Here is a 24,968-nt window from a genome sequence, read left to right on the forward strand (position 1 = left end):
GCTTACAGATACATGCATTTTTCCATGCATGCCTCTGGCCTATCAGATAGTCTTGATGGCATCTGCCAGTAAGTTCTCATAGGAGATTTATGAGACAAAATGGTCACCAAAAGTAGTCTTCCTTTTTACTGTAAGTTTGATTACACCATAGTGTCCTGCAGAGTGTGCCTTGTTCTTGGGACACTGGTCTACAAAAAAATAAATTTAGGGGTGGGGATTTTATTTAAGGATATTTAAAAAATGTTTGTTTTCTCAAAGTTTGGCATACAGAAGTTAAAAAGAATAAATCAGAAAAACTGTTCCTAAATAATTAATTGTACGTTTCACATTCAAACTTAAATTATATGCTATTTTCTCACTGAGCCCTATTCCAAGTACAGAATAATTCTGCCCTAAAAATGAATCATTACTGTATAATGAAGGGAACTGTTTTCTGTAAAGCCTGAATTACACAGCTGTGAAGTGGTGGGGTTACAAGAAGAGGAAGAGAGAAGACCTTCCCTTGGTCATGGAACAGGGACCTGGCCCAGCAGCTGAGTTATTTCTCCATCAGTGATCCCATGCTTAACCAGTGAAACATCGAGCCCCCTAGGGAGCTGTTCCCTGTGAGCTTCTCATTGCCTGGCTTGATACCTACTTGTAGAAATGCCAAGCACTGTGAGCTGCAAAAGGCTTTGGAAGCACTCCCCTGAATCAGACATCCTGCAAAAATCTATCTGAAAAAAAACCAGGTCATTGGCATCAAGCAGGATATGAGTTGATTTATCTGTCATGACCCTTCATCTATAAATTGCAAATTTTATTACTAATTGCTTTACCTCTCCAACCATTTCCATCAAAGGATGCTGACAAGATACTGTAGCAAGCACTGTTGAAGAAATGCCAGCGAGGAAGTGTGGGCACTAAATGTGGCCTAGGGATGCATATTTAAGAATGGATGGGGGATGATTGCTGGCTTTTACATCGGTAAGCACCGTGCATCCCGTGCTTTGAGAGAAGACGAGTACAGCTTAAAGGCTCTGTTCTTTTATAACATAAAGAAAGCAAAGGCACAGAATAAAGATTCGCTGACGATTCCTGACGTTTTCTAACTTTCTGTGGCTTTAATCTTCGGCAACACTGACGGCGGAGCTACGAGGTTCAAAGGGACAGGCAGGGACGTCACGCAGCGTTGCCTGGATGTTGCCTCGGGATGACAGCTCGGGATGACAGCTTCTCCGCTGCCACCTGAGCTCCAGCAGCCCCGGCACCCCCGAGCGGCACTCCCGCTGTGCGCACCGCTTCTTTGGCTCTGTCCCGTCCTGCTCCGCCGGGGCTGGTCCCCAGAGCCGCCGCGGCAGCCGCGGAGGTGCGTCCGCCCGCGCTCTCTGGAGCTCCGTGTGCTGAGGCCGTGAGCGGCGAGCTGAAAACACTGCTCTCATCAGAACAGAACAGAACAGAGCAGAACAGAGCAGAACCTGCATTTTGCTCTTCTCCGCACTCAGCGGCATCAACTTAAACACCAGCTTTAACACCGTGGAATGTTATCACTTTATTTTCCCCTTTAAATCGACCCACAGGTGTACGTAGATTTTATTTGAGACACTTCTTGCTAACGCAAGTTTCTCTGGGGGGTCCACAACATCGCCAGTGTTTCCCGCCCGCTTTGACTCAAACCGCGATTCCCAGCTCTGGTTCCTCGGTTGGAGGGAGGAGCCCGCGCCCCCCGGCTCCTCCCGCCGCGCCTGCGCGGGGCCGCCCGCCGCTCCCGGCGCTCCCGGCGCTCCCGCTGCCGCTGCCCCGCTCCCGCGGCCCCGCTCCCTCCCCGCCGGCAGCCGCCGCCGCCGGGAGCCTCCCCGCTGCCGCCGCTCTCCCGCATGGAGCCGCCCGCCTGAGGGACGGCCCGCGGCCGCCCCGCCCTCGCTCCAGGTGATGCCGGTGACCGGGGTGACGATGCCGCCGGCGAGCCGGCGGCGGCCACTGCTGGTAGAGGAGGCGGAGATGATGATGGTGATGATGATGATGATGGGCTCCGCCGCCCGGCCCTGCCCCTGAGCGGCGGGGAAGCGCCAGCGGCCGGCTCCCCTCCTCCCCCGAGATCGCCCGGCTCCCCCGGCCGCCGCCGCCCGCACTCCGTCCTCGATGTCTCCACCGCGGCGCGGAGCTCCCGTGGCCGCCTCCCCGCCCTCTCGCTCCTCGCCGCCGCCTCCCTCCCGCCCCGCGGTCCGGCGGCGGCACCATGAAGGTGGAAGCGGGGGACAACTCCATGATCAACCTGTCGGTGCAGCAAGTGCTGAGCCTGTGGGCTCACGGCACCGTCCTCCGCAGCCTCACGGGTAACGGGGCAGTGCGGGGCCGGGCGGCTGCGAGGGTGCGCCCGGGGCTGGGCACAATGGAGGGCGTGGGGGCGGCGGTGGTCTCCGTGTGCTGCGCAGGGAGGGCTGGTGCTTGTGTTCCCCAGTCTCCCCGGGTGCCTCCGTGCGTGTTCTGTGAGCAGATATATCGTGTGTGTGTATGTTTGTGTGTGTGTACGCCTGCTGTGGGGTAGGGAATCGGGAGGGGTCTGTGTGAGGTGTTGGTTGGTCTGGGTGTGTGCCCGGTGTCTGGGATGCCTGCCCGTGCGAAGGACGCGAGCGTGTGGGATGTGCTCGCTCACTTTTCTGTGCCCATGTAGAATAAAAGAAGGCTATTAGCATAGGGTGTGTTTATGCGAGTGAAGTGATGGGTACCTGTGTGTGTGTGTGTGAGTGTATAAAAATATATGGAAGGCTGGAGTATGTTTGTGGAGGTGGTTGGTTTTTTATTTTATTTTTTCCCCTTGTAGATATATCCTCCTTGGCATTTGACAGAGAGCAATAAAACAAACAAACAAACAAACAAAAAAAAAACCACCAAAAAAACCCAACAACTAGAAAACCATAAAATTGAATGTGGAGAATCAGAGACTCTCCCCCGCTACCTCCGAGTATACCTGTGGATAATAAGACCTGTGGGAGTGAATGAGGTGGCAGTTGTTTTCTGACAAGTAGTTGTAATCTTAAGCATCTGGGATTCTTAAAGGCTGAGCTGTTACGAAAAAATTCTGTGAACCAAAGTAGAGTCAGGTCCTCACCCCCTGTTAGGAGAAGGGAGCTTTGGCTGGCTTTTGGTAAGAGCTGGCTTTTTTCTACTCAGTCTCAGGCTGAAAAATGGGTGTGGACTACTGTGAGACCCAAAGCATATGGTGGAGAGGGGTATCTTCTGTTATTCTGTCCTTGTGTAAAGAAAAGCATAAGCTTCCAGCTCTGAACAAGCAGGGATTGGGTGTCAATAGCAGAGATGTAATTGGGTGAATTCTTTCTGCTCAGTTGTAGGGGTGTATTAGGTGGTGACAGATTAGTGGAAAACGTTCCTTAGGGATAGGTTTTAAACAGTTATGGAAATAGTCTAGTATATATGAAAGAATATTATGTCACCTTTTTGCACTCTATAGTAATGGTTGATATATTCTGTTTTCTTTTTTAATGTTTCAGAGGTGGAGGAAGTGTGATGGAAATAGAAGTGTAGCTGAAGTTGGAGCTGTAGCAAACAGAAAGTGATTGTCTTTCTTGTTCTTTTAACTTTCAGGATGCATCTTAGATAATATTAAAAGGTTAATCTTTTTTATCTATGAACTTTGTAGTTTATGTCTCAGAGTTTCCAGGTATTAGTGTGGTGGCACACTAAATACAGCTCACTTCCTGAGCAATTACTTTAACATATCTACTTTAAAAATTTGTACACTTAAAGGAAAACGTTCACAATGGACTTCACTTTGCTTTGTGCCAGACATCCTCAGTAAAATTGTTCTTATTAGATCATTCAGCATAGGCGTTTCTATGAAATTCAGTGCTGAGAGTTAAAATCAGCTCGTTTCTAAGTGCTTGTGCAATAAGATAAGGACTTGCATAAGGTATTTTTTATGTAGAATGTCTTTTCTTTTTAACTTAAAAAATATGAAAAATAAATTTTTAGCAATTGTAATGTTCTTGGAGAATGTGTCAGTGCCAGTTGTAATTAGAGTTTCTAAATTTATGTTTAAAAACATGGCTGGTCTTACAGCCATAACCTGTTGAGCTGAATGGTCTTATGGACTGTTAGCAGTCCAAAACTTGCACTGGACTTAAAAATCTTTTCCACAGGTTAGAATATATATTGATATAATCATTGATATTAACAAAAAGCTGAACTAGTTACATAAGTCCTTCCTTACTTCTTATTGAAGTAAACTTTGTTCAAGACCAGAAATTCTGTTCTTTTCCCTGCCAAGAAAATAGGTTTGTGAATGAGTTTATCTTCTTTGACTACTTAATCCATTCCCTTTTGCTTCTGTTATGTATAAGGAGAAACTTCTCCAGAATACTGGGAAAAGAAAATCATTAATATGCCATGTTCCATGAATATTCCAGACTGCTTTGTGTCTACTTTCAGACTTAATGTTGTGGTCTGGACTAGACTTTCAAGTTGCACAAGTGCAGAATTATCTCCTTTAGATAAACTATATTGATTATGTTTTCACAAGCATGTTGCAAAATGTTACCAGCTTCCTTCTAAAAATATGTTAATTTTCTGAATTTTTCAACAGGGTCCTGATATGAACTCCAGCCTAAGCCAGGAATGCTTCATATAGTCAGGAATACTTCACAGTTTAGTTTTGGTGGGCTCTTTTTCCTGTCAATGAGAAACTGAAAGATTATTTTTATACCATCCGGGTGAATCAGGTTCAACATAAAAAAATAAAAACCCGTATTTAATTTGTGGCCTCAAATACCCAGGAGACCACAGACAAGTTCATTGCTGCCACATACACATCACACCTTGCAACAGATAAAGCTGCTGGTGTTGTTCCTTTTAGCTGAACATAGGCCCATCACCATGGTGTGCGTGCTTCCTATCTTCCTGACCTCTCTTGGGAGGTGGAAGTAAGGCTTTAGGAATCATGGGAAAAGTGGGGTGGCTTTTGTCTCACTCTGTTACATCCTCCAGTATATCCCAAGAACACCTTTATATGAGCTGCTTGTGTTTTACAGTTAGTGCTAGATCAGGGTTTACTAGAACAAATCAGATAGCAGCTGAATTTGAACTGGAAAAGGAGAAAAAAATTCCCATTATTAGTATCCAGTAAACTAAAAATTGCTTAAAGGCTGTTTTCACAATAAGGGACTTGGCAATATTTCTACTAATAGAAGCTTCTAAGCTCCATCCTGTGCTCTTTTGTCCCAGATTGTCTGGATTTTCTTTGCCCCCTATCCTGTTATTTGAGAGGACTAGTCTGTAATTTGAGATTTACATGGTCCCCAGCTAAGTGCTTTTTTCCCCACTTAATGCAGCAAAAATGTTAGCATCTCCAAACAAGAATTTGGCTGTATTTTTGATAACTTTGAAAGTACTAGTTAATACAATAATTAAGGACAGGACCTGGTGCTGAAGAAAAAAATGTAGCATGTAAAGAGCTGAGTTACATTTGCAGTTATCGTATGCTGTCACTTCATTCGAGTGCTTTGAGTTTATAAGCTACAGGAATCTAATGTTACTGGTTTTTTGATAATTCTAAATTTGACATGAGCAACCTTGTTGACTTCAATGTGTATTTTTGTATTCTTAGTACAGGTGCTGATTGCTTGATTTACCTCTGTAACTAATAGTAGTAGGCTGGGTACTGGGTTTAGAATGGAGAGAGAAAGAGAGAGACATTTTGGAATAATCACTTTTGATTTATGACATGTTGTAGGCAATCATTATTCATCTGGCAAAACAAGCTTAGAACTTAGAGGAAAAGTACTGAAGATTAAGGACTAAGGAGATACTCCATGTTTAATGAAGCTGTGTATCTGTAGTACATAAGCATGATATCTGATAGATGTAAATATAAAAATTAACAAAGTGCTCTAAAACTGGTGTGATTGGGCATTAATTGCAAGGTATTTTGAGTTTTGCAGCTTTTCTGGCAGGACAAAAATCCCTAACTGAGGCAAACCAGAGGAAAGGAACATAAACACTGTCTTAAATCTTCTTTTCAGTTTAAGCACTAAGAATTTTAAACATGAAAAATGTATCTCAGTTGTTCCTATTAGAAGAGAGCTGTGACATCTTTATTGTATACTGAATGTCACTGTACTTGTAAACTACTGGGCTTTCCCTAGTTCCTGTATTTCTCTAGGAGCTGTGGAGTTTTGATACATGTATGTTGTGTTTTGGTGACTTCAAGTAATTTGGATACACTAAAAGTAAACTCTGAAATTTTCTTAGGGTCAAGCAAAAGAAGTTGCAAGTGTTTTGTTAAAACTTTTTTTTTGTATTCTATTCATATTTCTTTAGGGATGCTCTTTGAGGGCATCACTAAATAAACTGAGGCTAGGTGAGTATTTGAATCTCCCTGACAGATACAGGTAAATCATTACCTCCGTAACAGTGAAGTACTCTATGCAGCTCATGTTGTCAAAAGAGCCAGCTAATTAAATAGCTGCACAAAGACTGAAATTGGACTGTGCTTTTTCTTGTCAGAGTAGCAATATATAAATTTATGCTGCTTAAAGGATCAGTCAGTGTATAGGACATAAATAGCTGAAACACTTCAGTCTCGCTTCCTCTTTCTTAGAGGTGTTGCAACTCAATTCAGCAATCAAACTACTCAGTCATTTTTGAGCAAGTGAAGTCTTGACCATTTGTGTTCAGAGGCGCACATTCTTTCTCTATTCTTTAGTGGCATCTCTCAGGGTTATTCCCATCCAATTCTTTGTGTCTTTCAGTGTTACTCTCAGATACTGCTTTTGAGAGTCATCTCTCTTCATGATTCAGGGGTTAGATGATACTGAATTTTACAGAACATGAGTAATTCTCTGCCCTCGCCGTATCAGGGTAAGAGTGTTTATGTTGTCCTCTAGATGAATGGAGCTTAAGGTCTCCTCTGATTTGCTTGAAGGGCTGTCTCTCTCTCCTTACCTTGTTCATCCCTGTTAAACAACTTACTTGGTTGGCTTCATTACTCGTCCTATGAGCAGAAGAAATTACTGGGGTGAGCTATCAGGTATAGAAAGAGTAAATAAAAGAGGATAAGAAATTATAACTTCTGGCCTTTCCTAGGAAAGGTGCTTGGAAGTGATTTGTCCTGTTTCATGCTCCTACATGATGTTTTAAGACATACATGATATTTTAAAGAAGGGAGGTCATAGTTTAACAAAGCTCCAGATGCTTTTGTGTCAAACAAAGGATATTTCTGGATGTTCTCTAATTTCCTTTTCAATATGCCTGCTGCTTTTAGGGAGTAGGAGGAGAAAGTGAAAGAACTGAAGTTTATGCTTCTTTAGCCAACAGGACACTGGTGCTGGTTCTATTCTCAAGCCTCCTGCCCTAAATATAAAGTGAGGGGTGATACAAATTTTCCTTGAGCCTTATTGGGAATGTAAATAAGACCGAAGATAGTTGTTCACTGTGGAGCTATTTTGTTGTGTAAGAGTTTGTAAATATTTTTGGTTTCTTAGTTACAGGAGAGTAGTTAGCCTTCCTAGTGAGCTTTCCTAAGACTGGAAGTCATTTGTCTTTTCTACCTGATGAAGGTTGACAATACCTACAAACACCAATTTCCTAAACGGTGATGCAGTGCCTAAGAAATCCTGTAGAAATTACAGGATATGACAGTGTCAGATTCCCACAGACTTTCTTGGTCCAGATTGGTTAATAGATCCTAAGGTTTGTTTCTCTGTTGTCCAACTGTAGGTCTGACAGGGCTGCCATGTTCTATATTGGTAGATCTTTGGTTAATCCTCTTGTTTATGTGCTTCCACTTGAATAAAACAATGGAAACACCCAGGCTGTGCTAGTAATGGACCAGGCCTGTTAGGACAGCAGGAGAGGTTCCCCTCCCACAGATTAGGTCAGCCAGTCTTTCTTCATTTTAGTGAGGGCATTTGTGGAGTTACTGCTTGACACTCCTGCCACTGTTCTGTCACAGTAGCTTCTGAGAATGATGAGATTCATTTAGTGGAACAGTACCATGGTCATGATCCTTTTGCCAAGATTTTTGATGCCCATTTTGGGGCCAGGGGTGAAGGGATGGAGGATCTGAGGAGAGCTGCTCCAAGCCACTTTCAGGATGAGAACATATATACCCAGGCACTCAGAAGGAATAGCTGCACCTTGAACTGCAGTTGAAGTATTAATTGGATGTAGATTTGCCAACAACTTTCCTTGCTGCTCTCTTAAAAGACCCTTTTGGCTATCATGATTTAGAGGAGCTGTTTGTCCTTGGGCAAACATAGTGTGAAATGGAAAGGGCTGAGCTACTCCCAAGGTACTGCTGAATAAAAAAAGCTTGAACTCTGTATCTATGCTATCTGTATACATAACCTACTGACAATGGATTCCCAGGGCTGTGGTTATTGTGTAGCAACATTTTCTTCGTAGCATCTTTTCACAGTATGTTTTGTGCTGCTCAGTATTTTTAAGTTAACTAATTGGGATGTATTTTTTCCTCAAATAATTGATACGAGTCAAGCTGCATTAATACAGGCTTGCCTCATAAGCAATAAGTGTCTTGCCTTTGTAAGGAAGCTGGGATTTTTATTCTATTTTTGAGGAGAACTGCAGCAAAAACTGAATTAATGGCAGTGTCATGGGATTATGGAATATGTATCCTAATTTGTTAAGTTCTGTAATGATACATACCTACTGTACTTGACTAAAAACAAAAGGGATTTTTTCTTTTATTTACTCACCCTCTTGATTTATAGAAAGTTTTTAGAAAGTTGACACTAAGTGAGAAAGGTTCTTGAGTTATTGTGTAGCTCCATTGATGGCTCCAGGGTTTCAGCTCTTTTCTTTGAAGGTGCTCATCATGTCTGCCATTCTTCAAAGAATTGTTTGTGCTCCAAACATTCTCATGATCTGACACCCTTTGTAGTAATTCAAATAATAGTCTCTAGCTCTCTCTGAAGTTCTGTACTAAGCAATTAGAAGCTGGGAGTTAGATGTCTTAAAATTTCTTGTTAAACTGATAGTGCTTTTATTTGCATTATTGAAGTTAATTTGATGGAGCACCCTATTACAGCTCCTGGTTGTAGATAAGCTAAAGTTTTTAATCTCAGTTTTCCCATCTGATGTTACCTGATGTTGTCTCTTATTTGTGAGGGTGGGGGGTTGGGAAACAACAAAAGATCCACACCTGCCCCAAATAAAAGCTCATGACCCAAACAAACCCCAGACCAGTTCTTGACTTTTTCCTCCTTCAGTCTTTGTATCAGAGGATATTTCATCTGACAGAAGCAGTTACAATGCCTACTATGAAATTGCAATCAACACTATTTAAAGAAGCCATTAAAGGAATTATGGCTACTTGTAAAAATATATCTGAATTAAGATTTTTGCCAGAATCCTTTTTATAATTTTTAATATAATACAGATAATCCTTTATGACAGACTGCTGAAGTGAGGAAAGAGTCTTGAACATGTGCTGATGGTGTCACATATGTCACTTTTAAGATGGAAATCAGTATTGATTTTCTCTTGCTGTTGATTGTTTGTAATGTTTTAAAGTTTCTTATAAAGTTTTTGTCTTAAGAATATTAACCCTTTATTTGACTGCTTTCTTTCAGAGATGTGGTACTGGGTTTTCCTCTGGGCTCTCTTCTCCTCTCTCTTTGTCCATGGTGCTGTGGGAGTATTAATGTTTGTGATGCTGCAGAGGCATAGGCAGGGGAGGCTGATATCTGTCATTGTGGTCAGCATTGGATTTCTGGGTTCTGTAACTGGAGCAATGATAACCAGTAAGTCTGCCTTTTGTTCTTGTTCGGGTTTTTTTTTGTTTGTTTTGTTGTTGTTTTAGGGTTTTTTCCCCTTTGTTATTTTACATCTAACTTCTAAAAAAAAAAAAACAAATAAGCTTTGCTGATATTCTAACTGAAATACTGTTTAGCAATGGCATCTGTTACAGTTTCTTATGGTATTAGATGAATGTCTACCACTGAAGATACATTTTTTCATTTTTTTATTTCTTGACATTGTATCCTCAGAGAGATGCAACAATTTTTTCTGTTAAAGCCCAAAGGTTCACAGAGCTGTAGTTAAAAACATTCATGTTTAAAACATTGCAGAAAAACATTGCAGAAAGTAGGAGTGTGTTATGTAGTAAAGTGTAGAGAAGGCTTACACCTGACCAAATATGACACGAGCGGTGTTGCAAGAATGTTTTGAGGAAATGCTGCTCATCTGTCTTCGTCGTTATTGGTATCAGATGCAGCTTTTCCATCTTTCCCAAGAAATTGCATTATCTATATCAGCATAGATATAACACATGGGTCAAAAAACCTGTAGGACACTTTATTCATTCTTTGGTTTTATAATATCCAGCTCTGTTTATCCAACTTATAAATAGACTACAGTAGCTTTCCCAAGCAAGTAGGAGCATGCTGATTTTTCTCTTGCGGGGGAAAAATAGTGAATGCTATTTTTTCAGGAAAGAAGCACATGCTTGTCTGCAACAGTGCTGGTAAGGAGTTCTCAGCATTAAAAACTGTGTCTATGTGTTGAATGGTTCCTATGTTAACTGAGCAGTCATTTCTGCCCCAAAAATCTTCAATGTTGCAGAAAAGATTGCCTAACTTGAAAGGTCTCCGAGGGTAAGGAACCATAAATCTAGCAAACACCATATAGTCTGAAGGCAAAACTTCCCACCTTTCATTTTGGTTTTCCTGTGTTCTGCCCGGGTTATCAGAATAGTGGTATCACTATCAGCTTTGGACACATTGATAGAGGATTTGTGTCAGATTATACCTTATTGCCTCTGGAAGCTCCCTAATTACTGTTTTGCAAGGCTAAATAAAAATGCAAATGTCATGAGAAGTTTCACTAAGACTTTCCTGAAAAGGTTGTTTTAATTGCTGCAGATTTCTTAGCTTAGAATTTCCACTAGTTAACACAGTATAATTCAGTATAACTATTTTTTTGTTGGGTTTTTGCAGGGGGGTTGGGTTGCATTGTGTTTTTTTTTCACTAAGATAAGTTGGAACCAGTTGATTGCCTTATGTTATATGTTATGCTGATTTTTGTTTTAGGATTAAAAGGTAGTGGCCTGTTACAAGGTCAGCCATGCAGGAACATTTCTGAAGAACTGAGATAGGAAATGTTGTGTTGAAAGATCCAAGCAGAGACTTCCACAGCTTTGTGTGGTGGGGAGGTTTCAGGATCAGTGTCTCTCAAATGAAAGTACTTTGTATCTTCTATCTATGCATAAAAAGAGTAGGAACACAGTTGTATTTTTGGCATCCAGTTTTGCAGGTCAAAACATTTAGCACGTAAGCAATCCTGTTTGTGTGCATATTCATCTGAGAACTTCTCCAAGCTTACACTGTAGACTTGTTATGCTGTTCCCAAAGGTTTTGCAGAGAGTATTGCAATTAGCTTAGGCAAGTACTTTTACCTTGAAGTATTTTTTGTTTCTGGCCAGAACTCAGTTGTTTCATACTGAAAGAAATTCTGTGGGGAGCTTTTGAAGGCAAATTATGGTGATCAAATATTAAAGAGGATTTTTAATAACTATTATGCTGTAAACTGAGAGATGTCAGTTGAAATATCAGCTATTTGAATACGCCTGGTCCAGTGCTTAAGGAATTGAAATAACATACTGACTTCAATTTCCACTTTGCATTTCCAGTCTTCTGCATTTTTTTGTGTAGGAGAATGAAGGCAGCATAGACTATTGCAGAATGTGAGTTTAATTTTGCTCAGGGAGATCTTTCAAACTTTCTGATGTTCTGGAACATTTTTAGCAGCATATAGAAAAGCAGGAGACTTCTCTGTTTCTTAGTTTTGAAAAGTCATGGAAATTAAGGGTAATTAATCAGAAGGGAATACAGTAAAAAAGAAAAAAACAACCAAAAAAACCTAAAACCATAACAAAACCAAAGAAACCCACAAAGCAACAACCAAAAAATCCCCACCAAGCCAAACAGAAATATATAAATACCAGGCAGCTTAAGGCAAGAATTTTAGCTGTATTTGATCAAGAAGGACCTGTCCTTCCTCTTCTTCCCCAGCACACTCCTTTTTGGTGAAAAATTCTCATTTCCCTCGTTGGCAGCTTATAGTACATACTTTTGGCTCAATACCAGTTGTGCTGGGTTATGGATTACAGGTTGTACTGCACACTGTTATTTGTGTAATAATACCTAATTAGCAAACTATCAAATTTTTATTGTTTTATTCTGAATACTTCCCAGAGTATCTCAGTGTTTTCTCAAAGCCCCAAATTTCTGTTATTGATCTACTAGTGACAATTCTGATATACTTTTGTGGCCAATTTGAATTTGCTTTGAGAGTTCAATCTGAAAAATAATTTTAATGTCAGTGTGGGCTCAATCTAAAGGATCTTTTTCACATTTTGACAACAGCTAGCCAAGAAACAAATGGAAAAGCTTATGAAAGGTAGCTGAATGAAATACCATCATAAGGCTAGCCTTCTGGTGAGATACTTCAGATGAAATATACTTTACAGAATATGTTTAAAATAAACCAAAAAACCACAAAAAACCCAATAAAAATAAATTAACCCAAAATTTGTCTAATAATATGATTAAGAGTGTTTTTAAGTATCATTATGGCCACAATGATTAGTAAATTCTACTCTTCCAAAGCTATTGTGAAACTGAAGTGTTACTTTTTGAAGATGTCAGATGATTCAGATGCTGACTGTAGTTTCAGAAAATCTGTTGCGACTCAATGTATTTCTGTGTCACTAATGGATTTTTGATCATTCTAGCAGACTATTCCCATTAGTGACTGTGCAAGACCAAAAAAAAAATTCCTTTTTTTAAAACTCTTGCTTATTATTTAAAAAAAATTATGATGACTTTTCAGTTCTCTTTGAGCCTGAAAGAGCCTCTGTGATCTCTGAAGGCATTTAATTATGACTAGATAGCATCTGAGACAATGCATACTGAAGGTCTACAGTTAAATTTTGTGTTTGGTTTTGGTTGATCCTGGCCTCTTGATATTATATTTCAAATGTGAATTTGCACACAAATGTACAAGAAAAATGATCTGTTGAGTTTGGAGTTTATGTGCTGCAGCTCAAAATTTAATTGTATTGGTTAGAAATTTCCTCTCATACACATTTATGGAAAACACTGCAATACTTCAAACTTTTTCATGTTTTGCTGGATTTGCTAAACAATTGTTAACAATTCAGGAGTTTAAATCAAAAGAAACTCATTTACTATGACCAATTTATTCAGCTAAAATATTAAATGAAGCTGGAAAATGTGTGTTTAAAATTGTTTTGTTGACACTAGCAGCTTTATTGTTCTTGTCTTCTCCCTGCCAATACAAGCAGTATTAAAGCACTCTTCAGACTTGGTCAATTTTTAGAGGACTGTCTTGCTACCTTTTCAAACTGGCACAAAGCAAAAAATGTTGGGAAAAAAATTGAAGATGTGTACAGGGAAACAACAAGATTTTATTTTCTTAAATCTAACTGATGATGGAAAAGTTGATCTGGTTCAATTGGGAAAATAATTCCTGAAGGATATATATATAACTAGAAAAATACGAGCAAGGCTGGTAATTGTGTAATGTCATGAAGTAATGCAGTGTTTGGTAATGCTCTATAAATAGCTGATGCATAGACAGAGTAGATAATTTGTCACATATTTCAACCTTGGCTTTTCCTGTGATTTGATCATTGTTTTCCTTGTGATTCTTAGGTGCTGCAGTAGCTGGAATTTACAGAGTAGCAGGAAAGAATATGGCTCCCCTAGAAGCTCTTGTCTTTGGCGTTGGACAGACAGTACTGACGTTAATTATCTCATTTTCACGAATTCTTGCAACGCTTTGAAACTTATGTAGAAAGGGGGGAGAAAAACATCTTTAATCTGAAGAGAAGCTTCCTGAAAGTGGATTCATCAGCTTATGGACTCGAATTCTAGTGCAAGAGGAAGGAAGCTATGTGGAAAGTGCACTACAAATCTCGAGGCTCAGTCAAATGAGCAGGCTGTCCTCTAGTGTTGGAACTGCTGCACTCCTGCACTGCGCCTTAGCGTGCCTCCGTCACGGGCCAGGGGGATCTCCGTGTGCCAAGCAGACACGGAGCACCTCCAGCAGCTGCCAGGCAGGTCCTTGCTTGGTGCTGGGATCACTGTCCTTAACACCTTGGAACGAAACAGAGGGGACGTCCTGAAGGTTGCTTCGTGTGCCAGACTTGAAGATGTTTGGTTTAACTCTGAGCGGGTGGCTGGGTAAGCTCTGGAATGTAGAAGAATTCTGTGAATGTGCACAATTCTCCTTGAATTCAGGTGAAATAGCGAGGTAACTGACTTTTGTGTATTAGAAGAATCTCTCTGAATGCTGAATATTCTTGTTCAGCATTCAAAACAACTTTAGATCTCTTTCAAAATGTAGATTAATTTTGATGGGGTTTAAGAACCGCAGCTTTAACAACCCTGATATAATTAGCACTATGTGAAGAATGGTTCGTGGCAGTTTTGTTCCTTGGCACATTTCTTTGTGACTTTAGCTAGTCAGAAATCAGGAGTTTAAGGTGACTGTATGAAGGTTATTAAGTACAAGCTGTTGTGTATGCACATAAAAATCTTAAACTGTTGTTTTCCTTGAAATTACTTTGTCTTAAACATACACGTTTACCAGCCCTTCTGCAAACCTCAGAAAAAGGATTCTCATTGCAAATAAACTTCCTATATTTAATTAAGCACTGGTAGGACCCTTACCCCTACATATATTCTGTAAGGAAAACACAAATACAACAAACTCTCAGAATACACCTATGAGGAAAATGAAAAGGGTTAACAATATGATATATTGGTTTTCTACTGAACAAAAATATTAAGTGTAATAAAATAGTTACCATACTCCAAAAATTCTTAAGTGGGGCAGCACTAATGTATTTACTACCTTGTTTCTGAACACTTTGTATCTTTGGAAAGATTAAGATACCTGGAACTTTCAAATACTTAGCTTTCAGTGGTTTGTGCTTCTCTAGTTTAAAAGGGACCGAGTGGTGTTGTGCATGTGAAATGTCATAAATGTGAGTGTTTGGAGTAAAGAGAAATTTTAAGTCTAATGACTAATTATTTATGAAATACAAAATTTAAAGGGCATAAAGTTCTGTGAAGAATAAGGAATCTTTTACATCTTTTCTCAGTTTAATGCTTTTCACAAGTTGTCTCTTAATGATGACAGGGATCACACAAAGGTTTTGCTGTTATGATGTCAAAAAGAATTTCAGGACTGTCACAAACACTGGCACCTACTGCACACCTAAAAGAATATGTTTAAAATATAATTTGCAATCCAGTCATTGCTTGCACTGATTGCATCAATTTATCAGTATGATAGTATTTTAAAATGTAATGAATTAACCCGTCTGCCTTTATCTTATTCCATATACATTTCTTTAAAATACTAGGAATGCTAATAGTATTTGTTTTCTTTAAAAACATCAAAGTCTTGTTTGGAAAACACACAAAGTTATGGGCTTTGCAGGGAACAAGTTAAAATATAGGTTTATAAATATTTTCAGTGTTATTTTTACTTTTAATTGCTTCAAAAATGTGGCTGAATACATATATTGTCACTGATCTTTAATGTCTTCAAAAACTTTCCTGTTTGTTTTTTTGTCTTTCTGCTTATTATTTTTGGCACACAACCATTGCACTTTAATAGACAATGAAATTACGACATCTGTAACAAGCAATGGAAACTTCTCCCCATTGTCTTAAATTGTGAGAAAACTGGTTTCAGGTATTTAAGTCAAACTGAATAATAAAGTGATTGAAGATATTTCTCCTAATGTGCCTTGTTACATGTATGTTTAGGGGAGAGGATTTAAAAAAATTTTCGCATCTTCATTCTTGTTCTATTTTGATTATTTCTAATTAATTTGGTTACTTGATACAGTGTCTTGTTCAACAGACTTTAAAACATATTTGACAATCTGGAAATGCTTGTCTGGATCAAAACCAACCACAGTACGAAGCACTATGTTCACTAATTTAGATTGTCTCATGCCTTTATCTCACACTGAAATTTACTCACAGGTTCCAAATTTCCTTGAACATCTCAATCCTTATATTTATAGGAGGCTATTATGCTGCCACTGCTCAATGGCTTGCTGTCTTTCACTAAGTTAAACTACAGCAGACTGCTCCTAGCTGATGAGATACATATGCTTGTACTGATGAACTTCATTCTTCATTTTAATTACTGTGCCAATGAAGTTGTTGCCATTGTAACTCTCCCCCTTGGACAAGGAGGCATCTTTGAAGGTTTTAAGCTACCTTTCTTCAAATAATTTTTATTGCATAGGTACTTGTATTCACTTTTAAGATGTTGTCATGTGCTTAGTTGTCTTTGCATTGTATAGCATTATTGCCTGGCAACAAAGGACAGGCAGATAATGTAATGCTTATGTGGCCTAACAGGGACAAAGCTTTATTTGACAGAAGTTTGTTTTCAGCTGTTTCCTGTGAGGAGTTTATAATGATGAAAAGTTTGCCTGTGAAGTGTTCTTTAATCACAGCATGAACATACTGCTTAATAACTCCAACAGTGAAAGAAATTGTAAGTGGCCTTATGTCTGCAAAACTTGGAACTTTCATTCCATATCCCTAGAAACAACGTTGTTAAGCATAAGGTGCTTTAGGGTTTAGGTGTGTGTGTGTGTATATATATATATATGAATGAATGGTGGCTTTGTGGAGTGTGTTTTTATACCTGACACACTAACAACTAAATTAGATTTTCCAATAAGAAATAAAATTACTTTAGATAGCCTCCCCTCCTCCTGCCCCTTTTAACTAAGCTACAAAGATATCTTGTGTGTGAGTGAATGGCACAGATGGTACCCTGGTTCACCCTTGGACAATGCAGTGTTGTCCACACAGGATGTTTTAGCACTATCTTCAATCAGCTCTGCCTGTCTCTGCATTGTGTCACTGGGCACATTCTGCATTGTGCAGAAAAATAATGCATCGACACAGTTTAATATTTGGAAGAAGGGTGAGTACTGAATATATTATTTAATGTGGAAAAACTACTGTTTATTTAGAAGCTGCTTCTAGCAAAGATTTAAACTTTGCACACATTTTCAATTCATCAGTATTATCATAGAATTATAGAATACCAGGTTGGAGGGGACCTCATCAATGGTCTGGTCCAACCTTTCCTGGCAATAGCATGGTCTAAACAAGGTAGCCCAGTGCCCTGACCAGCCAAGTCTTTAAAATGTCCAGTGCTGGGGAGTCCAGTACTTCCCTGTGGATTTTGTTCCAATGGCATTATTCCGGTGTCCAACTGGAATATCACAAAGTAATTTGTACGCATGACCCCTCATCTTTTCCATGTGACTGCTTGTAAAAAGGGAATCTTCTTTGTAGCCACCCTTTGAACATTGGAATATGGTGATAAAGGCTGCTTTAAGCCTTCTTTCTTCAAGGCAGAATCAAGCTAGTTCTTTGCCTTTTCTCATATGTCAGTCTTCCCAGACCTTTGATTATCCCTGTGGCCTTTTTCTGGAGCCTTTCCAGTCTATCCATGGATTTGTGTGTTTTTTGCATGTCAGGGACCAAAGCTGAACACAGAGCACCCAAGTATTGCAGGTGTGGCCTGTGATGAGGCTGAGTGAGATAATGGGGATTTTATCTCTGCTGGTTATGCCCTTGTTGATGCAGTCCATCACATCAATGATCCTGTTGGCTTTGTTTGCCATAACAGTACACTGCTCACTCACATGGAGCTGCTTGTTCACCAGGACCCCCAGATCCCTTTCCACAGAGCTGCTTCTCAGACAAGTCCATCCCAGCCTGTGCTGCACTCCTGGATTGTGTTTTGCCAAGTGCAAGATCTTGTCCTTGTTGAACTTCCTAAAGTTCTCTCTGCATCTTTTTAGTTCTCAATGTGTATTTTTCTGCTTTTCTAGCTCTGGTACACTTCTCTTCTGGGTTTGAGCAAATTCAGAGGTTCACAGTTAAGCCAAAGAGGTCTCTTGCTCTGCCTCTCGTGACCTTAAAGAGGATGAGCTGGTGAAAAAGAGGAGACTGCTGGTGAAAAACTCCCAGCACTCGCTAGCTTCTTTATCCTCCGTGGCATCCCTTCCCATGGGCTATGAGTGTAGTGAAGCCTTCTCTTCTAAATCTGAATTGTTTGTTTTTACACTGACCTTCAGCATGCTCAGCAGAATCCCACTACTGTGATCATGGCACCTGAGGCTGTCACTGTTTGGGATTTTGCAGGTTTCCAAGCAGGTTTCCTTGGCTTGTGAGTAGCAAGGCCAGCAGTGCCTCACCCTTGACTGGTACATCTAACCATCTGTATTCCAAATATGTCCTCTACATACTCCAGGAACGTGATGGATAACATGTGGGCTGCTGTATTGTTCTTCCAACAAGTGTCTAGGCCACCAAAATCACTCATAGAACCAGGTTCTATTGACCCAAAGCTTAAGTGACCCAAACATTGTTTAATTGGTGTTATTTCCGTGGTTTGGAGATCAGTAGCAGATGCTTACGTGGAGATTCCTCTTGGAGACAACCTCTCTGACCCTGACTCAGGCATTCAGTAGAGCTTCCACAATCGCTGTGCATTGGTACACATATACTGGAGGTGGTTGCTCTTTTGGTTCTCATCTTGGGAAGCAGCTAAAGAACATTTTGCACCACTCTAGTTGGCTTGACTTATTCCCTAGATCAAAAAAAATTGTTTTTATTCAAAACCTGCAGCTGTGTTTCTGGGAAAAAAGCTTCTAAATAATTATTGTCTTTAATTTTCTGAGTAATTTTGAGTTTATGAAACTAAGCTGTATGCTGTGGCTAGCCATGATTTGCTGTTGACTTTTATTTAAGAAACCAATGATTTAACCAGTTTTGAACATTCAACGAGGATGAGAAGCTTGTCTACACTTGTCTAAAGTAGCTTTCTGTTTTTGAAGTACAGTTTTGATTTTGATAAGGAAAATAGTATTTCCCTCTCAATATATTGTACATTGTTATTTATTTTGCTTACAATTTTTGAGTTCTGTTGTGGGGGGCACATATATAATGCCCTTTGAGCAGAAACTGTAATGAAGTCTGAATAACGATAGGAACTGTTTTCTTTTTGTTTTAATGTATGTATTTCATGCACTAGACATATTTTAATAATACCTTGCCTGCATTAAATCTAAGTATATCATGAGCATATTAAACTGGATGTTTTTGTGCACAGCCATCCAACATCACACATGTATAATTCCGGATGAATAGACACAATAGTACTGCTTGGTGTAATGAATTGTGGCTTAATCAGTTAGCCCCTCTCCCCAGAAAGTGACTCTATAAGGCCTAGAAATGCAATTGTGAACCTGACAATTTTTTTCAGTTGGTCTTCTGTTTCTAGAAATAGGTTTTTTCATCTAATGTGTATTTCAGTTAAGGGGAAAAACATGGAGCTAGGTCACAGTTGTCATCCTAATAGCACATCTAATTCCAAGCAATTTGAGACAAAACTGAATTCTGAATGTTGATCATAAATTATGATGTATTATTACATACACAAAAATGCTAAAGCTTAACTTTTTTCAGAGTTACCAAAATTTAACATACATGCATCAGCATATTGACCTTTTGAATTAAAACTTTTTCTTAGTCTTTATATTGGGAGCAGCCCAAGGTGGAAAGACACTTCAAATCCTCATCTGAAGTAATCAATGTTCTTTGAATAGAGATGAATTTAAGAGAGCTGAACATTTTTTTTTGGGCTAATGGTCAAATATTTGGTGGTGATATTGGTCACCACCATCACAACTTTTAAAGTCAGTGGGAAAACTATTCTGCCCTCTATTACAGCAGTGAAATCTTCATCTGGGTTCATTAATTTGTGTATGTAACTGCACACACTTTTGGAAAAATGAAATTATCGTAGAAAGTAGAATTCAACCTGAGTACATATGTTTGATATCCTAAAATTGTGACAGATTATGTCCTGAAGCATCCTGTTTCTGCTGTTTCCCACAATTGTACCTGAAGTTATACATGAAATTCAAGCTGTGCATTAATTCTTAATGCAATCGCAAGGACATCTCAAAGTCTGTGAAGATGTATTACTGCTTGGGGTATTCTCCCAGTGTAGCAGGTGTAAAAACAATTTGGCTCTAAAAAATGATCTAAAGAAGTATTTTCTTTCAGGAGCATAAATTTTGTCACTTCTAATTGTTCATCTTGTAGTTACTGAAGACTTTGGGAAGCTACTGTATGAATCCTAGCTGGATTTGACAGCTGTTGAAGGGAATGGATACTATATCCTTTTGTAATCCTTTTGTGGACAGGAAAACACCAACTCTAAGGCAAAGTAAATACTGAATAGACATTTTCAGTAAAATAAACAATACTTGATTGATACAAATGGCATTCCTTTTTATTTGAGACTTAACTTTCTAGGTTTACCTGAGAAATTTAGTGTCAACACTGTAAAATCCATTTTGGATTATCCATCAATATGAGATATATGGGAGCTAAAAATTTAAAATCTTTTAAAATTACTTGGCTAGAGGTTTTAGTTGTTTGAAATGTGCCTAAATTTTATACAGATAATGAAATTTTGAAGGTCCTTAATATTTTGGGTGTTTTAGAGGATGATCAGGTATCTACAGAACTAAACTTTTGACTGTGACAATATATAGAATAGCACACAATTCTTCAGAAGTGATTCCAGAAACCTTAAGAATAAATACCTATTTTACAGTTAGAAAAAGTATTTAGAATCTGTATTCATAACTTGAGCAGTTGTACTATAAGCTTTAAAAATGCAAGTATTATAACCATTTGGATTTGGCTGAACAAATAGGAGGAGACGAAAACAGGAATTTGAAAATCTTTAAAAATGACAAAAGTAAAAAATATCCATTAGTCCACTGACAGACTTGTGCTCCTTCAGTACTGCTTTTCATCAAGCATGACTTAAACAATAGAACATTGTTAGTGTCTCGCCATAAACTGTCTTGTTGATAGAGTGCATTTTTTGAACTTGTATTAGAAATAGATGTTCATATCTTCACTTTTTGAAGTTACCTAAGCTAAAGTGTTGTGACCTAGGCATTGTTACTAAGCTCAAAGGTAGTAACAGCAATGATGGAGAAGAGTGATTTAACATTTAGTTGACTTATGCTTTGTACAGGACTCTCTTATAGTGTGCTAAAGGTACTTGTTTTGAGTGGTGGATGTACTGCATGCTCATGTAACAGTTTAGCTCCAGTTACAAAAAAGATGGCATTTAAGTTGTAAATAATGTATACTACTATATTTCATTTTTTTAACCAACTTTTTTATTTCCCTGTTTGTGTACAGTTCACTGTGTACATATTAAAAAAACCACAACATTTTGAGGAACTTTTGTAGTTACCTTTTGCATTTTGTGTTAATAACCTCAATATGTCCATTCAGCTGTCTGTTTAGTTTGAAGTTTTCATTGCATGCTTTCAGGTTTTTTTTGAAAAACAGCAATAACATTTGGACAATTATTTAAAGTAAAATATTCTTCTGCACAATTTCCACTTGCATTCTTTAGAATGTAGACACAGTGGAACAGTTGTCCAACTGTAAGATTTAAAGAATCTTTATGTAATTATTTATATTTCTTTTATTTTTTTTTTTTGGTTGTAGGAAATGTCTTATAATAGCTTATAAACAGAATTTACAAGTTAAACATGGTTTCTCATGCTCCTTTATTTAACTAAAGTTTTCTATTAAAATATTTTCATAAACTTTCTGTAGCTTATTGCATGTTCTTCTGAGTAATCATGAAGCAATGTGTCAACCTCTGTATGAAATACTCCGACAACACAAGTTTTACCTTTTGTGAATCTGGTTGAAATGTACAGATGTACACATAAAATAAAGCTAAAATTAGTAATTAAATGATGTACCTTCTTGTAGACCACATTGGTGTCTTCCTGCAGTTGTCTTAATTGTGGTTTATAGATAGAAAAAACTCCTCACTGGTACCTGTGTTAGCAGGTTGTGGGAAATACCTTTATTTCTCCATTGTTTCCACACACAGCTTTATAAGCTATGGCCTCTGTTTCTTACAGTTAAACTTTAGCATGGGGGGGGAAAAAAATTCGGGAGCAAATGAATCATCTGTAAATGGCTGGTTACAGCAGAAACTGAGGCAGCTGCTTCTGTGGTTATAATAAGGATTTGTTTATGCAACTGGGTGTATGTAGTTTAGAAAATAAATTGGTTGCAGAAATGAGAACCAGACTGATACAGTTCATCGGGTTAAGCCAGCTGACAAAGGAAAGCTGTTTGGGAAAAATATGCTTAGTCAATGTGATGTAAATGTTTTTATAGGTTTTTGTGGGCCTGCTGAGGTATATAGCTGTTAGTTATTCCTGCTTTTGTCCTATGTACTTAATTTTTAAGGAAGTCTAATTTACCATGATTAGTCATTATCTCTTGGAGATATTTGACTTTTTAATTGCTTATTTTAAAGGAAAAAAGTTTGATTTGCTTTATATTTTCTTAAATAACCTGTCTGAGAACAGACGCTTGTAAATGTGTGTTTCTTCCATGGAGACTGAAAATACTGCTTTTAGAGATGGCATTGCAGGAGCTGACTTATGAAGTGCTTAAGGGGCTTTAGGGAGCATGAAACTAGGTTGCTTTGTCTCAAAGTAGTGGTGGGTTGTGAGGTTTTTTGTTTTCTTGGTCGTATTTTTTTGTGTATTTGAAATTTTGGTTTTGGGTTTTTTTAATGTGTAATTTAAAGTTGCTTTCAAGATGAGCTTTTACTGTGAGTGATGGAGGTACAAAAAGGGAAATCAATCTAAGGGAAAGGATTCAAAATACCTGAATCTTCTGATTATAAACTCTGGAGGAAGTCGTGTCAGGCACAAAGCAATGCTGTGCTGAAGTATCAGCTTAAGAGTAACTGCCAGAAGCAAGCAGCTACTTGCATTTTGCACCCTCTGTGGGGTGGGGTACCTGCCTCTGCACAACAGCTGGGCACCCTCTGGATCTGCCTCTGGACACAGCAGGGATGTTCCACTGCCACCCTGCTCCCTGGCTGCCTGCCCGGGATCTCTGCGAACATCTGTGACATCTGGGCTGTGTCCCCAGCGGGAGCCAGGGGACAGCAGGAGCTGAGAGCTGCTCCAAGGTAAGGCATCTCTGTGCCCAAACTGGAGCCCTCACCCCAGGAAAAGCAATGTCCAAATGCCATTTCCATTACCCCACAATGGCTCATTCACAATTGATTTTTTTTTTCCTTCTTAAAAAATAAGATGTGCTTATTTGTAAGACACATACTCTCCCAAAGAACAGATTTTCTTGTTTTCTGAGAAGCTTTGTTTCAGGAAATGCTGTTAAGTATTGCATCTTACATTGCTTCACAGAAAGGTTTTTGAATCAGTTTCCCTCTTGCTGACACAATGAGAGAAGTAATATGTCAACTTCACAATACCAGAAGTAATTACCCTGGTGGGTTGGGTGCAACCAGAATAAAGCTGTGTTAAAGTGTTCTACATATTTTAACATATATAATATGTCTACAAACATATATGTAAATATAGATACACAAATATATGTATCTCCATATTTATTTATTTAAGCTTCTCTTTCTGGCTATACATTGTAGTGGTGGGGTCTATCTTTTCTTTTAGAAGTATTTGTTATTTTTCAAGTATTCCTAGTAAGCTTGGGCACAGAAGTACAGTGTAGGTGAAGCTTGTTCAACTGTAAAATAGGATACGAGTTTAAATTTTTCAGACAGCATGAGGACATGATTTTTATTTCAAGTATGTTCCTTTTGTCCAAATAAATTATGGCATGTGTCAGCTCAACTCTGTTGATGGATAATAGAACAACACTGATAACTGACATTCCAGGCATGATAGATACTGGCACTATCAGGGCTTTTTAAAATTGTTAAAAGCTGACTGAAAATATTATTGTAGAATAGCAGCTTGAAATGTTATCAGTGGAAGGGGAGCCAGAGTAATCAGTAGTCTGAGCCTATAGCTTCCTATTTAACATGGAATTTATCCCAACACAACTGTTTCAGAACCAGACAAAGCTGCCCCTTTGCTCAGTGCCTATCAGCTGAGTAGCACCTTTGTACTGTGGTTGCATTTTGCTTTAGAGCTGCCTAAACTGTCCCTGGTGCTATCTAAAAATAAACAAATAAATAAATAAAATAGTGCCTTAAAAAAATGTTTCTAGTGCCTGCACTATTTGTTCTCTCTTTAGCGTTGGAGCAGTTACAGCTAATGGATGCCTTTCCATTTCCAAACCTTGCTGGGCACAGCTTCTGCTTTTAGCACAATTCCAGCTACCCTCCCTCATTAGAGGTTATTTGTTGTTCCCTAACTACCCTGGCAGAGGTGTGCAGCCTTGCTCCTAGCACAGGACAGCCTAGAGCCTTGGTCCCTGACTGTAGTCCTTTTGTGCTGGTATGCATGCACAGGATCTACCCTACAGAGGCTGTAACAAAGTGTGAGACTGTAGAAAACTGTCATCTAAAGGCAGGATGGGGAAAGGCCTTAAAGCATTGTTCAGCATGCTAAAATGATAGGATTTAGAAAATTGTGTTTTTAAAAGTCAAAATTGAGGCCGTTATCACGTAGCTAAGTAACTTGAGTGATTATGGATAAAGCATAACAGTGCTTGAGAAGTCAGTCACTGGTAGACAGTGACATGACAGGCTCACTGGGTGTGGGTGAAAATGCCCTGCTAGTCCATTAGGTGGCCTGAGTGGCACATGCTTTGGAATAGCTTGAAATAAAAGCATGGAACTTAGCTAGGGCGAGGAAGCAGGGCAAGAGACGGGGGTGGGCAAGACCAGGATGCACTGAATTATGGTGGGGATCTTTGTTGAGTGTGAGAGGAAGCAAGGAAAGGTGTATTTCTCTGAATGGGAGAAAAGGATGCTGCAATAACAAGATGGGAGGCTGCACAAGCTTCATCTGGAAGGCTAGGAGAGTTTTATTATTCTAT

The 24,968-nt window shown here is 39.1% G+C and overlaps 1 protein-coding gene across 1 annotated transcript; it reads left to right on the forward strand.

Moving 5' to 3' along the window:
• Positions 1–1,748: 1,748 nt before the first annotated feature.
• Positions 1,749–21,914, forward strand: TMEM170B (transmembrane protein 170B). Its single transcript, XM_021536525.4, has 3 exons — positions 1,749–2,315; positions 9,588–9,758; positions 13,692–21,914. Exons 1-3 carry the CDS (start codon positions 2,219–2,221, stop codon positions 13,820–13,822), a joined length of 399 nt encoding a protein of 132 aa, XP_021392200.1. The 5' UTR covers positions 1,749–2,218; the 3' UTR covers positions 13,823–21,914.
• The last annotated feature ends 3,054 nt before the right edge of the window (positions 21,915–24,968 follow it).

This window comes from Lonchura striata, chromosome 2 (genome assembly GCF_050655825.1).
Source record: "Lonchura striata isolate lonStrDom1 chromosome 2, ASM5065582v1, whole genome shotgun sequence".
Classification (NCBI taxonomy): Eukaryota; Metazoa; Chordata; class Aves; order Passeriformes; family Estrildidae; genus Lonchura; species Lonchura striata.